Source organism: Syngnathus acus, chromosome 16 (genome assembly GCF_901709675.1).
Source record: "Syngnathus acus chromosome 16, fSynAcu1.2, whole genome shotgun sequence".
NCBI lineage: Eukaryota > Metazoa > Chordata > Actinopteri > Syngnathiformes > Syngnathidae > Syngnathus > Syngnathus acus.
In genome coordinates, this window is record NC_051101.1 from 11495758 (window position 1) to 11509690 (window position 13933).

General features: G+C 42.3%; 3 protein-coding genes across 7 annotated transcripts; 2 read left to right on the forward strand and 1 right to left on the reverse strand.

Annotated features, from left to right (window-relative positions):
* The first annotated feature begins 83 nt into the window (after window positions 1–83).
* Window positions 84–5572, forward strand: nmt2 (N-myristoyltransferase 2). Its single transcript, XM_037274437.1, has 12 exons — window positions 84–303; window positions 661–778; window positions 1376–1517; window positions 1900–2018; window positions 2102–2193; window positions 2274–2390; window positions 2463–2633; window positions 2701–2809; window positions 2882–3052; window positions 3544–3711; window positions 3845–3982; window positions 4065–5572. The coding sequence occupies exons 1-12, from the start codon at window positions 191–193 to the stop codon at window positions 4083–4085; spliced, it is 1479 nt and encodes a 492-aa protein (XP_037130332.1). The 5' UTR covers window positions 84–190; the 3' UTR covers window positions 4086–5572.
* Window positions 5573–5780: 208 nt separating this feature from the next.
* On the reverse strand, window positions 5781–7312 carry rpp38 (ribonuclease P/MRP 38 subunit). Of its 3 annotated transcripts, XM_037274583.1 has the most exons (3): window positions 7188–7312; window positions 6082–6889; window positions 5781–5994 (listed from the first exon to the last, which is right to left on the reverse strand). In XM_037274583.1, the coding sequence occupies exon 2, from the start codon at window positions 6879–6881 to the stop codon at window positions 6084–6086; it is 798 nt and encodes a 265-aa protein (XP_037130478.1). In that variant the 5' UTR covers window positions 6882–6889; window positions 7188–7312; the 3' UTR covers window positions 5781–5994; window positions 6082–6083. The 3 variants fall into 3 exon arrangements, with proteins under 3 accessions (XP_037130478.1, XP_037130477.1, XP_037130479.1); XM_037274582.1 differs by having other exon boundaries at window positions 5781–6889; XM_037274584.1 differs by having other exon boundaries at window positions 5781–6889; window positions 7099–7305.
* A 374-nt stretch (window positions 7313–7686) lies between these two features.
* Window positions 7687–13859, forward strand: LOC119136118 (acyl-CoA-binding protein homolog). Of its 3 annotated transcripts, XM_037274358.1 has the most exons (18): window positions 7687–7873; window positions 8399–8516; window positions 8666–8728; window positions 10437–10561; window positions 10635–10816; window positions 10889–11013; window positions 11080–11188; window positions 11267–11360; window positions 11702–11827; window positions 11898–11999; window positions 12066–12149; window positions 12241–12348; window positions 12504–12634; window positions 12734–12857; window positions 12922–13000; window positions 13062–13155; window positions 13218–13337; window positions 13438–13859. In XM_037274358.1, exons 1-18 carry the CDS (start codon window positions 7862–7864, stop codon window positions 13556–13558), a joined length of 1917 nt encoding a protein of 638 aa, XP_037130253.1. In that variant the 5' UTR covers window positions 7687–7861; the 3' UTR covers window positions 13559–13859. The 3 variants fall into 3 exon arrangements, with proteins under 3 accessions (XP_037130253.1, XP_037130252.1, XP_037130251.1); XM_037274356.1 differs by lacking the exons at window positions 7687–7873; window positions 8399–8516; window positions 8666–8728 and adding exons at window positions 9623–9747; window positions 10186–10319; XM_037274357.1 differs by lacking the exons at window positions 10437–10561; window positions 10635–10816; window positions 10889–11013; ... (10 more) ...; window positions 13218–13337; window positions 13438–13859 and adding an exon at window positions 8809–9183 and having other exon boundaries at window positions 7698–7873.
* Window positions 13860–13933: the final 74 nt, after the last annotated feature.

Consider the following 13933-nt stretch of genomic DNA (forward strand, 5'->3'; position numbering starts at 1 on the left):
CATGAAGCAACGGACGTCACAGGATTTTTGTTTTTGGTACTACTGCCGTGTCACTGCAAGGTGGCGCTGTTTCCCCACTCGTCGATTTTCTTTTGTTTTTCCGGTGAGTAGCCACTAGCCGGGATCTCTAGCAGACAGCGCTCCGGCAGTTTTCTCCACATTTTTTTTCTTTTTTTTTTTTAACGTCTTAATGATGGCGGAGGACAGTGAGTCCGCCGCTAGCCAGCAGAGCTTGGAGCTAGACGACCAGGATACTTGCGGGATAGACGGCGATAACGAGGAGGAGAACGAGAACGCGCAAGGGTGCGGACGGCCTGTCGTACATCACACAGTTTATGCGCGTGTGTATGTTTGTATGTGCTCGGTGGCTAACGCAGTTAGCCGATACAAACAAAACCACACTCTACCTTTTCAATTAGCAACGTTGCTAAAGCTTGTGCTTTAATACGGTCACGACGCCGCTCATTTCAAATACTTTATTATTCACGACCCAAAATGTTGTCTTGACTTTCGTGGAAGGATGTCAGGCAAACCGTTAGCGAGCTAGCGCAACTGTCATTCGTTGCTATGGCAGCTAACGTTAGCCTGCTGCCTCCTTGCCAACCTCACTGTGTCTTACTATTTCAAGTCTGTTTCCTTAAAATGTGATTTTATCCGCAGGAGTCCCGGTGGGGAATTGGGGGCCAAGAGAAAAAAGAAGAAGCAGAAGAGGAAGAAAGAAAAGCCAAGCTCTGGAGGAGCCAAGTCGGACTCTGCCTCTGACTCACAGGAGATCAGGGTGAGTGGTCCATCCATGCAAGATCGAGACCATTTTAAATAATCTTAAATATCTCTACGTTCTCCAAAGTTCTCACACATAAGCAGGAGTATCTCATATAGGGCATGTGATGAAATGACTTTAATAGTTTTTTTTTATACCTCATTGTGTGCTCTGCATTTGCCTTTCACTTCTCTCTCGCTGACATCAGTCTACACTTAACGAAAAGCACTCAAATAGATTCAGAAGCACAATGGCAGTCATAAAAGACACTTAAAGTCTGTTCACGAAATGTTGGTCAATGACAAACCCTAGCTGAGTCAACAAAAACAGGAAGTACAGTCCCACCAAGAAATACTATTAATAGCATTATAATATGTTTAGTCATCTACATGTTTGTCATCTCCAACTACACTTACTAGGCAGAAATACTTGAAGACAACCAGATCCGTCATGGTCCTCCTCGCATTCTTCTCCTCTGACCACCATGATTCTCTCCGAAAAGCTCAACACTCTCCGAATTATTGATTGTTTATATTGGTCCAAATACTTTTTCTTGACATGTGTTGATATCACCGCAGATTTGATTTGAACTCTCAATCTATTGTCACTCTCCAGAATCCTGGCTTGCCCATCCAGAAGCTGCAGGACATCCAAAGAGCTATGGAGCTGCTGTCCTGTCAAGGCCCAGCGAAGAGCATTGATGAGGCAGCCAAGCACAAGTACCAGTTCTGGGACACACAGCCGGTGCCCAAGTTAAGTAAGTTCACAATGATCTCACGACATTAACGACTGGAAAATGGAGTAGGAGGCAACAATTGGGCGTTCGACCAACATATGATATGATGTCAAAAAACGTTTCTTCAAACAGGTTTTATCATAGTGACTTTTTGAGCCCGAAATAACTAATAATAGCGCCCTCTACTGGTTTTACCATGACACTGCCGCTCTATGCCAAAAAACGAATCCAGCAATTACAAGTAGCAGCGTGGGTGAGCTCCCAAGTCATGTGGTTTCCATGACGACAAGACAAATATCTTGGTGTTTTGCACCAGCAGCTATAATTCAAACTGGATTAACAAATTTGGCAATACCATGCGAGCTGTGTCACCGATTTAACACGAGTTGTGCTGTGCGTGCAGATGAGGTGGTGACGAGTCACGGCCCCATCGAGGCCGACAAAGAAAATATCCGGCAGGAGCCGTATTCTTTACCTCAAGGCTTCATGTGGGACACTCTGGATCTCAGCAATGCAGATGTTGTGAGTAGAGCTGATGTCTCAAGTACAAAAGTAGCCGTGTTAGCAGGCCGTGACATCATGAGCTGGTGTTTTTTGTTTTTCAGCTGAAGGAGCTCTACACGTTATTAAATGAGAACTACGTGGAGGATGATGAAAACATGTTCAGATTCGATTATTCGCCAAAATTCCTCAAATGGTAAGTCTAAGTCTATGGTTGGAATTAGAAAAAGGCAAAATCATCTTTAATAAGCATGGAATTGTGTTCTTCCTCCTCAGGGCTTTACGCCCACCTGGTTGGTTACCTCAGTGGCATTGCGGAGTGAGAGTCACCTCAAATAAGAAGCTTGTCGGCTTCATCAGTGCCATCCCGGCAGATATCCGCATTTATGACACGTGAGTTCTCATCGCACGTACCCACCGGCGGTGATATTGGAAATCCTCCGATGCTCAAACGTGCATCTCTAGGTTGAAGAGGATGGTGGAAATCAACTTCCTGTGTGTCCATAAGAAGCTACGTTCAAAGCGTGTGGCGCCGGTGCTCATCAGAGAGATCACGCGGCGGGTCAACCTGGAAGGAATTTTTCAGGCGGTGTACACGGCAGGCGTCGTGCTGCCTAAACCAGTTTCCACGTGCAGGTGAGCTTTCACACCATCGGACGAGCCCGAAATAGATTTTCATCTGTTGTGTTCATGTGTCGTGCAGGTATTGGCATCGTTCTTTGAACCCCAGAAAGCTCGTGGAAGTCAAGTTCTCCCACCTGAGCAGAAACATGACCCTGCAAAGAACCATGAAACTCTACAGACTACCAGATGTAAAGGCAGCGTCTCTTATTTCAAGGCGTCTCCCCCTTCGGGTAATTGCTCATTGTCTCTTCCCGCCGCAGAACACCAAGACAGCAGGACTGCGGCCGATGGAGCGGCGCGACATCCGGCAGGTGACCGACCTGCTGCAGAAGTACCTTCGACGTTTCCAGCTGGCGCCGTCCATGAGCGACGAGGAGGTGGCTCACTGGCTCCTCCCGCAGGAAAACATCATCGACACATACGTCGTCGAGGTATCGCTGCAATCCGCTCGCCTGTGGAAAAGAGAATTTACGATGGGTGTCTAAAGTCTACACGCCCCTGCTTTGAAGAGGGTGTGCACACTTATGCAACCACATTATTACGACAACAACAAAATGTTGCGAAATGATTCAACACCATCTTATTTTTATTTTACAAAAACCTGGAATTTGAAGAGACTTTTTATACCCGCTGTAACAATATCCAACTTTAGCTCCGTGTGCTAATTATTTAGTCAGCATTTTTAGTAATATGTACGCTGGCTACTATGCTCGTGAGGACAAAGGGCACACTTGTACACGGACTTAAGCAGGAAGGATATCGAGTAAATGCTCAGACAGCTTTACGATAAAGCCGTTTGAGTGCACCAGTGTTCATTCATAATTCAACGCTCTAACAGCATATTATATGCACCTTAAGATGGTTAGCAATGATATCGATGACTCTGTCCGCCATCTTGAAAACCTGCCGTGGTGTCCCGCAGGGTGCCGGTGGCGTCTTGACCGACTTTGCTAGTTTCTACACCCTACCCTCCACGGTGATGCATCACCCCCTACATCGGAGCTTGAAGGCCGCCTACTCCTTTTACAATGTTCACACGCAAACGCCGCTACTGGACTTAATGAATGACGCTCTGATCCTCGCCAAACTGGTAAATCTCAAACGAACGAAAAAGCATTCATGTCTGCTCGGCTAATGCCACCGCGCTCCAATAAGCAAATGAAAATGATCACAGACACAAGGTTTGATTTGATTTATTTTTTTCTTGTCCTCCCCCTCAACAGAAAGGCTTCGACGTGTTCAACGCCTTGGATCTAATGGAGAATAAAGTTTTTCTGGAAAAGCTCAAGTTTGGTATAGGAGATGGAAACCTGCAGTATTACCTCTACAACTGGAAATGTCCCTCTATGGACGCTGATAAGGTCAGTAAACAGGATATGATTTTATTTTCACCTTTTAAACCCCAAATTGAATCTAAGCAAAAAAAATGGAATTCTGTTTCAGGTCGGCCTGGTCCTTCAGTAGCCTCGTCCGTGCCTTCACGGCAGCTACTCACACAAACAAGGACATGAGGTCTGGCAGTTTCATTCACCCGAGAGCCAGATCACCTTATTCTGGGAAGATTTTTCTTTTTTCCTCCCCGGCGCTTTTTTTCAGCTCATTCGGCGGTGGGAAAAAAAAAACCCCGGAATTCTCAACATTCTGAATGTGAACGTCATGTTATGCCTGAGACGTACGCTCACATTTGAAACAAACCAGTGTGGCATGCACGGAGATCACCGGCATGCCCTCATGTGACAACTAATAAGCAAATATTGTCTTTTTTTTGGGGGGGGGGGGGGTATGTTGTCCCTCAGTATATTGCACCTCACCAATAGAGGGCTGTTCCTGCAGTTAATATCATTCCTCTGCTGGGTACTTTATTTTGCGCGTGGTACATACACACTGTCATAAAGCCAACTGGTGCATTGACTTTTTTTTTTTCTTTCTTTTCAATGAAGTATCAAGTTACCTGTACAGCATGATGCCATGCACTCAGTTTAGGTATTATCTTCTTTTTTTTTTGTAATGAAGAATGTATTACATCAATGAAGCACAATGTTTCAGTTTTGAAAAGGTGCTCAACTGCTTTGGTACTTGGAATTGTCAAAGTGAGCTGCTACCATGTTACAAGGCCGCTGGTGTTTAAATAGCCGAGAACATTCAGAATGATGAATAAATGCTCATAACGCGCACGACTCACAAAAAAGTTTGGGATATTGAGTGGTCAAATTTACAAATGGGTTAAATGTGCGGAGTGTACAAAAATAATTTCAAATCTTTTAGTATCTCCCTCGGAGAGGGAAAAAAGAAAACAATTCTGCCGGATTCAAATCGATACTTCATTTCAACCCCAATCAGCGTGTCGGCGATTAAATCCACAAAAACGACAAACGATAAGGTCATAAGTGACAGAAGGCGTAGAGAGAGAACCAATCGTCAACAAAACAGCAAATTCTCGTCTTCCTGTTGAGAGTCTTACGAAGAAAAGAGCATTTAGTTGTTCCATCACAGAATAAGCTGCTTGAAAGCATTTCTTGTTTTCCTTTTGTCATTTCATATGTAAAAAAAAAAAGTGTTCATCAACTTCCCTATCCGATGATGATTCCTTCCAGAGAGAATTATTTGTGTTGTGCCGGGATAATGAGGCGACATATATTTGATATTTTGGGGGGGTTCCCATGTTTTTGATGTCTTCACCCCTGTACATTTTATTAGCTTTCTACTCATACCATGTCTGAGACAAATCTACTGTATTTTTCTTTTTTTCTAGTTGTAGTCATCCGGAAAATTGCATGGGGAAAAGCTCCATTTTATGATTGGCCTTGTGACAGTTTTCCTTCCTGTAGGGCAATCGGAGAACTATGATTTGCTTGCTCTTGCTGTTTATGTTAAAGTGAGCTTCCTCTGTTGTTCCAGTCTCAATTTCGAGATGTTCTTTTTGCGTAATTAAAACCTTGACTTGAGTTACATACGGCTAAACGTTTTCCACAGACGGACGCTAATTGTGTCCCCCCACAAAAGTGTGAATGTTGCGCATGTTGCTGCAGTGATTGTAGTATTGTTACTGACCACGCCCTTTCACAACTCCGGCCCTGAGAACCTGCCTTATTTGAAATATTTTGCCCCCCCCCCCAATGGAGTTTGACATTACGGAGTACACAAACACATACAGCTTTATCAAAGTGAACAATAATTTTATTCAAATCCATTATGAGCTGTGAAAAAGGCTAACAGAACTTGTACCAGCATCATTGTAGACTACATGACGTCATGCAAATCATCTGTTTCAACAAACACCGCCTATACCAGCATGGATATTTGAATAAATTCACATGACAAAATTATCAAGGCTTAGACTTTTTCCATGTTTTGCTTTTTAGGGAAAAGCTGTGTTGTTACTTGACCATATTGACGCTGCTTATTTCTTTTGGAGATATCATCTCACAGATGTAATGTGGACAGTGTGATTGAAATGAATTTTCACTTGGCTTGCTTCTTTTTCCGCTTTCTTTTGATCTTGGCTGGGTTGGCAACTATTTTTTTCACTTTGAAAGGTTGCAGCGTACAGCGTTCACTCTCCGGCTCCAGTTTCCTTTTCTGGCCCGCCCTCTGTTCACCTTTCTTTTTTGTTGTGTCATTGTGCAGCAATTTGATACGAGTCGCTGTACTTTGTAGCCAAGGAACATCCAGCGAGGGCACTTTGGGTATGATGGCTTCCACTGCGTCAGCAAACGCCTCTGCTTTGTCCCTGCCAGCGCGGTTCCTGAACCCCAATGCGAGGACGCTCTTGAGGCCCAGTGGCTCGGCCACGCTCTCGCTCAATCGCGGAACCTGGCAGGCGGGGACGCCTCTGCTGGCACTCAGCGCTATCAGGTGGCTGGTCATGTGCTTGGGTTTGACAGACTTGCACACCAGAACCAACTTGAGTTGGTTCCTCTCCAGAGCTTTGGTGACCTCGTTGATGCCCAGGGCAAGTTGTCGCCTTACAGTCACATCTGTCCAGCCACCTTTGGGCGAATCCGCCATTTTATTTGAGTCCATATCTGTAGATAAGGTATCCGGACCTGTTTTTCTTTTCCTCCATGGCCGAAACACCTTCACTTCCTTCTTCTCAAGCCCCAAGGAAATAAGTTTGTCTTTCAAGGTTGTCAGGATAAAATGCATGTCATTTTGTGGAAGCGGGCTCCAGTTGAGCGGAAACGGGGTTGTGAACACCGTTTTGACCCGGATGGGCTTTTTGCTAGCCTTTTTTCCACCACTTTTCTTTGGAGTTTCCATTTATGTCACTGGAATTAAAAAAAAAAAAATGAAGAGAAAGAATTAGTCACGTCTCCTGAAATTAAAATCAGCACTGAGCAGCACAAATGAAGAAATCTTGTTTTAAGAAAAGGAAAAAATATTGTATGGAGGAAAGTAAAGTTAAAAATGGGAAGGTAGAAACTATAAAAATGCCTGGAAAATTGTTTTGGAAAAATACACACAACAAAATACCTACTTTTAACCATCCTGCACAAGAACATCCAAGTGTTACGTCGACAACGACGACCAAAAACCCAACAATCAAAAACAGTAACAGTATTTTACCTGAATCTCGCCGCACAAAAGTATACAATTCTCTTTGTTTCCAATTCAAATGATTGTGAATTGCAACATCTTTCTTTCAAAACACATGCGCTAACAACAGAGCGCAGCCATCTTGTTAAAAAAAATGACACAACTTTATTTAAAAGGATATTTTGAACAATGCTTGCGTTCGTTAAAGAGACAGTACAGTGTATGAGCAAAATGATTTTAAATAAAATAAATCACTAACGAATATTTTATTACATGCTTCCAAAACTATTGCCTTTCAGTGTGGGGCAATTTTATTTTGAGAAATTACATGCCTTTGTCAGTTAATTTGGAAACACAGAGAATGTGTTCTCTCAATCCTTCCATTATACTTGCCGTTATTATTTCATTTTATTAAACTTTTTCCTAAATTGATTTTAAAACACAGAAAATCTCTTTTGTACTACCCCGCAATGTTGCGTGTTTCTAGGGATATGCCAGTGAACCGTTGTATGATGTGCGCATGCGCACACGTCCAGTCCCGCCTCCTCCTTCAGCCCTCGTCCGATCGTCATTCTGCCATCGAACCGTTGTTTTTGCGGCTGCACCCATCAGACGACCAACCTGCACTTAAAATAAGGACAACAGGCCTCGAACTGCGCATTTAAAATAACCAAATCGGAGCCCCTGCAAAACCTTCATCAAAAATGACTTCAGTGGTAATATCATAATGCTTCTTCTTGACCTTTGATAATCGCTTTCATCACCCATGTCGATTTTGATCACATGCTCACACGCTGTCTATCTTCACTGACGTGCTCACTTTCTTTCATGTTTTAAGAACATACTACTGGATGGAACCTCGATTCTACTGTAAATGTTTTACCCGTCCGTTCTGACCAATATGGTGCAAGGTTGGAGAAACGACACTTAATATGCGAAGATATCAGGGGTACCCAAACTTTGGCTCGGGGCTTAACTGGGTTCTCATTGACCCATTTGAACTTGCAAAAGTTTGAGGAACCCTACTTCATACGTTTCGAATTGTCTGTCCAGCTTAGTTCCTTTGTGGAGTAGACGTAGGAACAAAAGCACCAGTCTTCCATAAAAGCCTATTGTTTAGCCCCTTGTGCTGTTCTAATAGGTTACCAAGTTCACGTACGGTACTATATGTGCTCATTACTTTGCCCAGAGTTGTTAGCGGTTAATAATCAATCGGGGTGTCTCTCTCTTATCACCGGCAGGCAGAGTTTGAGAAGGCGGCGGAAGATGTGAAGAACTTGAAGACGAGGCCGTCGGACCAGGAGTTGCTTGACCTCTATGGACTGTATAAGCAGTCAACTGTCGGAGACATCAACACAGGTATGACAAGTGACATCTGTAATTTATCATATTCCACCGTCACAGTTTTGTGAAATAAAACGCAGTATGGCAACCGCACTGAAAAAAATCTAGCTACGGCCCTGCATTTATTATTTTTTACCAACACGTTGCGAATTCACGTTTTCCAGATAGGCCGGGGATGTTGGACTTGAAAGGGAAAGCCAAGTGGGATGCATGGAACTCCAGGAAAGGTAAATCAAAATATTTCATGATGAAATATCACAACTTTGTTTTTTTTTAACCTATCTTTTATATTCCTTTATTCTCTCAGGAATGACCAAGGATGCCGCCATGTCTGCCTACGTCGCACTCGCGAAAGAACTCATCAGCAAACTGGCTTAATAGAAGGGAAGGCTGGCATGCTGTACTAAAGGGCTAAACAAGACTCCTATCATGAAGTATACTCATAATGCAAATGTTTAAACGTTTCTTTTTTTTTAATGGCTTCAAAGTCGAGTTGAGTCAAAATTCTTTAATGTGAATGTGTAGGATACCAATTAGTACTCTGTTTGCTTATGTGTGATAACCTGCTAACGTACAGTATCTCAATGGTTAATCCAACTTTTAATAATTAGAACAGAATGACTGAAATATCATGATTTAAATGTTCACACTTAAAAATAAAACTTATGCACTGTCTTACGCATTTGTTGGTCATTTTTTGTTGAATTTGTAATACTAGTATAGTATATATTAGTTACTGCCCTACATGTTTTTTGTTTTGGTGGAATTAAAATTCTACATATTATATATAATAGATTTAGATTAGATAGATAGATTTTTGAATCAGAAGTAGTCTAAATTATTTAAGAATATGTGCATTTACATTTACAACCCCACTGTCGAACTGCTAACGTATTGTGATTCTATTCAGATAATATATATTAAATAACACTCCGTAAAGCTAAAAAAATGCAATAATAATAAAAATAGAATGTGTCTCCTCTTTTTTTTTTCGTTCCAAATAATCAAAGGATTATTTTGTATGAAATGAATAAATCTGGAATGAATAGCATTGACCCCATATCGCCTGGCTGCACTCAGGCAACTCGGTGCTTTGTGGAATGTAGGTCAAGTGCCACTGAGTTGCGCATGCGCAAAATTCACTTCCGGGCAGTGCTCGAGGGGTACTCGGTTAAAGGTGATTTGCGGGAATACTCATTACTAATCCAACGACGCAAGTAGTTTTGTTTTTTCGAGGAGCCTGGAGGTAAGTTGATTTTTACATTTTGCATACGAAGCACCGTGAGCGATACAAATGCATATCATGGAAACAAGTTGTAGAAGTCAAACAGTCAGCTAGTTTGACTAGTTCAACTCTTGCACTTTGTATATAATAATGCAAATGCATTTTTATTGTCGACGTGTCTTTTGGAAGTTGGCCAATGACTAAACAATATAAACGTAAGCGTGGACTTCATATTTAAGTGTATGCACTTACAAATTAAATCTCTCTATTTCCATCTACCCACTACTCCATAAATTATTCATCATTATATATTATCATATTAGTCTATCCATCATTTGTCAATTCTTGTGTTCAATATTTCTATTCTTCTATCCATCTTTGTTTCTTTCTGTCTTTTTACTTCCTTTCCATCATGTGATTTAATGATCCAAAGTGTTTGCCCATGTGTATCTTTTGCAGAGTGAATAATAATAAAAAAATGGCTAATCAGTTGCCAGAGCAGGAACATGAGAGGACCTTCCAGTACCAAAACAGTTTGCCTGCTCTACCTGTCCCGACACTAGAGGGCAGCCTCTCCAAGTATTTAGATGCAGGTACTTGTTTATTTGTTTTATACAACCTTGTAATTATGTACCAATATAAGCTTCAAGTCAAATCCGCATGCACTGTCTTGAAAAATCTGCCCTGAATTTGCCTTTGTCTGCCATCAGTGCGTCCATTTGCATCTGACCAGGAATTTAAAGCTACAGTGGATATTGTACGGACATTTCAAGAAGGTATTGGAAAGGAGCTGCATCACAAACTCCTCCAGAGAGCCGAGACCAGGAGGAACTGGGTTGGTTGCATTTTCGTAAATGATGCTCCAAAACGTTTAATGCTGAACTTGGAATTTATTTGAATTCCCCTAGCTGGAAGAGTGGTGGTCAGATGCCGCATACCTGGAAGTGCGCATCCCATCTCAGCTTCTCGTGAACTTCGCTGGTCCTGCTGCCTATTTAGAGCACTGCTGGCCCCCCGCCGAAGGAACTCAACTCGAGAGGGCCAGTGTTAACGTCTGGCACACGCTACAGTATTGGGATCTCATTTACAAGTAGGATACACATGCAAATAAATTAATTTATGAAATTATGCTAAATGTTTTTGGCGGTATGTGGGACTTTAGGGAGAAGATGCCCCCTCATAAAGCTGGTAAGATGGTGTTGGATATGGACCAATTCAGAATGCTCTTCTGTACTTGCAAAGTACCTGGCGTTAAGAAGGACACCATCCATAACTATTTCAGAACAGGTACGGTGTGTCCCAATTTTTTTTATTTTTATATGAGGATTTTAATTGTTGTTGTTTGTGTCACAGAGCGAGAGGGCCACTGCCCGTCCCACCTGGTTGTGACGTGTCGCGGACGGATTTTCACTTTTGATGCACTTTGTAATGGTGAAATGCTCACACCACCAGAACTCTTCAGGTAATGGATTATCTCGGAAAGAGTTTAGATAATGATTCAGAGAACCGAAATTAGAATTGTTTGGATTCTCCCGGGCAGGCAACTGAGCTATGTGAAAGAGTGCTGCGCGGGACGGCCAGATGGCGATGGTGTTGCTGCCCTGACCTCCGATGAAAGGACTCGATGGGCAAAGGTTTGGAGGCGGACACTCACGGGTCATATATAAAAAAAGCGATCAAAGTAGATCCATAATAATAATAAACTTGTTTTTGATTAATACCCTATTAACATAATACATTTTTTTTCCATTTTCTGGTGATGCAATAAGGTTTAGTGGTTTGCGTCATACTGCCACCTAGAGCTTGGGAGTGGAATTGCACATGTTTTTTACATATGCATTAAGATGGACTTTTTTTATAACATGTACTCTTCAATCATGGCTTTATTTGATGTGCGGGTGTACCTAATGTAGTGTCCAGGTTGTTTTGTCATCACTGAGTGTGAATTTGAGACTTCACCAAATTGTTTCTGCAGGCCAGGGAGCATCTCATTAGTATTGATCCTCACAATGAAAGCATCCTGGAGACCATCCAGAGCAGCCTCTTCTTAATATCCCTCGACGACGCCATGCCATACTCTTCTGCAGAGAATTACACAAATGTACAGACCCCTTATTCCAAGTAATTTCTCTTGTTTGATTTTATTGTTAAAAAAATGATTCTGAATGCAGATTGCATTGGAAGCACTTACAGGAGACCCCAGCATTCGTTGGGGGGACAAATCCTATAACTCCCTGGTGTTCGCCGACGGTACTTTTGGATCCAATTGTGATGTGAGTATTATACATTTAAGAAGCCAGTACGAACAGATCAAGAAAACAGTTTTGGTTCTTTGGCAGCATGCACCGTATGATGCAATGGTCATGGTGTCCATGTGTTGGTATGTTGACCAGCAGCTTAAAGCTACAGAAGGCAAATGGAAGGTAGGACTTTTTTTTATTGAAATGCAAATACACCAAAATAGCTTTTATTGCTTATGACATTTTTTTTTTTTTTTTAAACCTGTGCCTTCAGGGCTCAAACAGAGTTCGACCCATGCCTTTACCTGCGGAACTCGTTTTTACCGTGGATCAAAAAGTTCTGGATGACATTAACCACGCCAAACGGCAATATGTAGAGAAGGTGAGTCAGTAGATGGTAATTAGTGGTGGCAATTGGAGCGTAATAATTACATGTCTAGTATTTTAAAGCATATGTAGTAGTCAGAATTTAATTTTTCTGTAATTTCATTATGGATGTTTTGTCTCACCATGTTTTTCTTGCTTCTGGCTTTCCAGGCGCAAGATCTCCAACTTGTGTGTCACGCCTTCACGGGTTTTGGGAAATCAGCAATCAAGAAGAAGAATCTACACCCTGATACCTTCGTTCAGCTGGCCATGCAACTGAGCTACTACCGCATACACAAAATGTACTTTTTAATCAAAAGTATAGGAAATATATTTTTTATGAACTCAAATATGGCCCTTGAGGGTAATACTTGGGTTAAATATATCACAAATTCCCTCAGGGCAGGGAGTTGCTATGAAACGGCAACAACTCGCAGGTTCTACCATGGCAGGACAGAAACCATGCGGCCTTGCACTAGCGAGGCGCTCAGCTGGTGTCAAGCCATGACGGACCCCACGTGCGAGGTGACAAACACGGAATTTCTGTGACCGGTTTACGTGACCTGCTAAATCAATATGATGTCATCAGATTCATGACAAGAGGAAAGCCATGCTGCAAGCCTTCAACAAACACAATAAGCTGATGGCAGAAGGTCAAGAGGGCAAAGGTTGGTGTCGAACATATTCACTGGAATGTCTTCTCTTGACTGACCGTCATGTTGTCATCAGGTTTTGACAGACATCTCCTTGGACTCTATCTCATCGCCAAGGAGGCGGGACTTCCCACTCCTGCCCTCTACACAGATCCCCTCTACTCAAAGAGGTAAAGCAGCTTTTAATTGAAAAAATTTCAGCCAATGAGTGATTTTTTTTTTGTTCTTGCAGTGGAGGTGGCGGGAACTTTGTGCTGTCCTCCAGTCTGGTGGGCTACACGTCAGTCCTGGGTGTTGTCGCTCCTATGGTTCATCACGGCTACGGCTTCTTCTATCGAATCAACGACGACAGGTATCTTCACTGAACTGCTATCTCTGTGCCGAGCCATAATTACTTCCCATGACCATACTTGGAATTTCAGGTCATTGAGTTGAAATATACTCCTTTTCAGGATTGTGATCTCCGTCTCGGCATGGAAATCTTGCCGTCAAACAGATGCCACAACATTGTTCAACAACTTCTCCAATTCCATGCATGACATGTTCCACCTTGCCACCACGTCTCAGCTATAAATATTCGCTCGCACCAAGAGACAGAAGAGCATTCCGTTAGGTGCCTCTCGTCACGTCCACTCATCTGCTCTTCTTCTCCAATGCGACTAGTCAAGCGTAGTAAGTCTTTGTTGAGTATTACTCTGTACTGTTTTAGTTTTGAAGTCATATTTGAAACACTGAAGGGCCACAAAAGGCCTCAAACATTAGCCAGGATGATCAATACCTTCACTTAATTGTAAATGGGCATTTATCAGAGGTAAGTTGCTTATTACGAACTATGCCTTTTATTTGCACAATTAATTTTTGTAATGTTGCATAATTTTACTGGTACAGTTGGATAAATTATCACTACATGAGTGTAATTGATCAAACTGTTCTGAATGAATGATTTAA

Coding starts and splice junctions, on each gene's coding strand:
- nmt2 (XM_037274437.1), top strand. CDS start 191: ATGATGGCGGAGGACAGTGAGTCCGCCGCTAGCCAGCAGAGCTTGGAG. Junction 2,810..2,881: donor AACTCTACAGACTACCAGAT/GTAAAGGCAGCG, acceptor TTCCCGCCGCAG/AACACCAAGACAGCAGGACT. Junction 3,053..3,543: donor TCGACACATACGTCGTCGAG/GTATCGCTGCAA, acceptor GGTGTCCCGCAG/GGTGCCGGTGGCGTCTTGAC.
- rpp38 (XM_037274583.1), bottom strand. CDS start 6,881: ATGGAAACTCCAAAGAAAAGTGGTGGAAAAAAGGCTAGCAAAAAGCCC.
- LOC119136118 (XM_037274358.1), top strand. Junction 12,000..12,065: donor CTTTTGGATCCAATTGTGAT/GTGAGTATTATA, acceptor GTTCTTTGGCAG/CATGCACCGTATGATGCAAT. Junction 13,156..13,217: donor GATCCCCTCTACTCAAAGAG/GTAAAGCAGCTT, acceptor TTGTTCTTGCAG/TGGAGGTGGCGGGAACTTTG.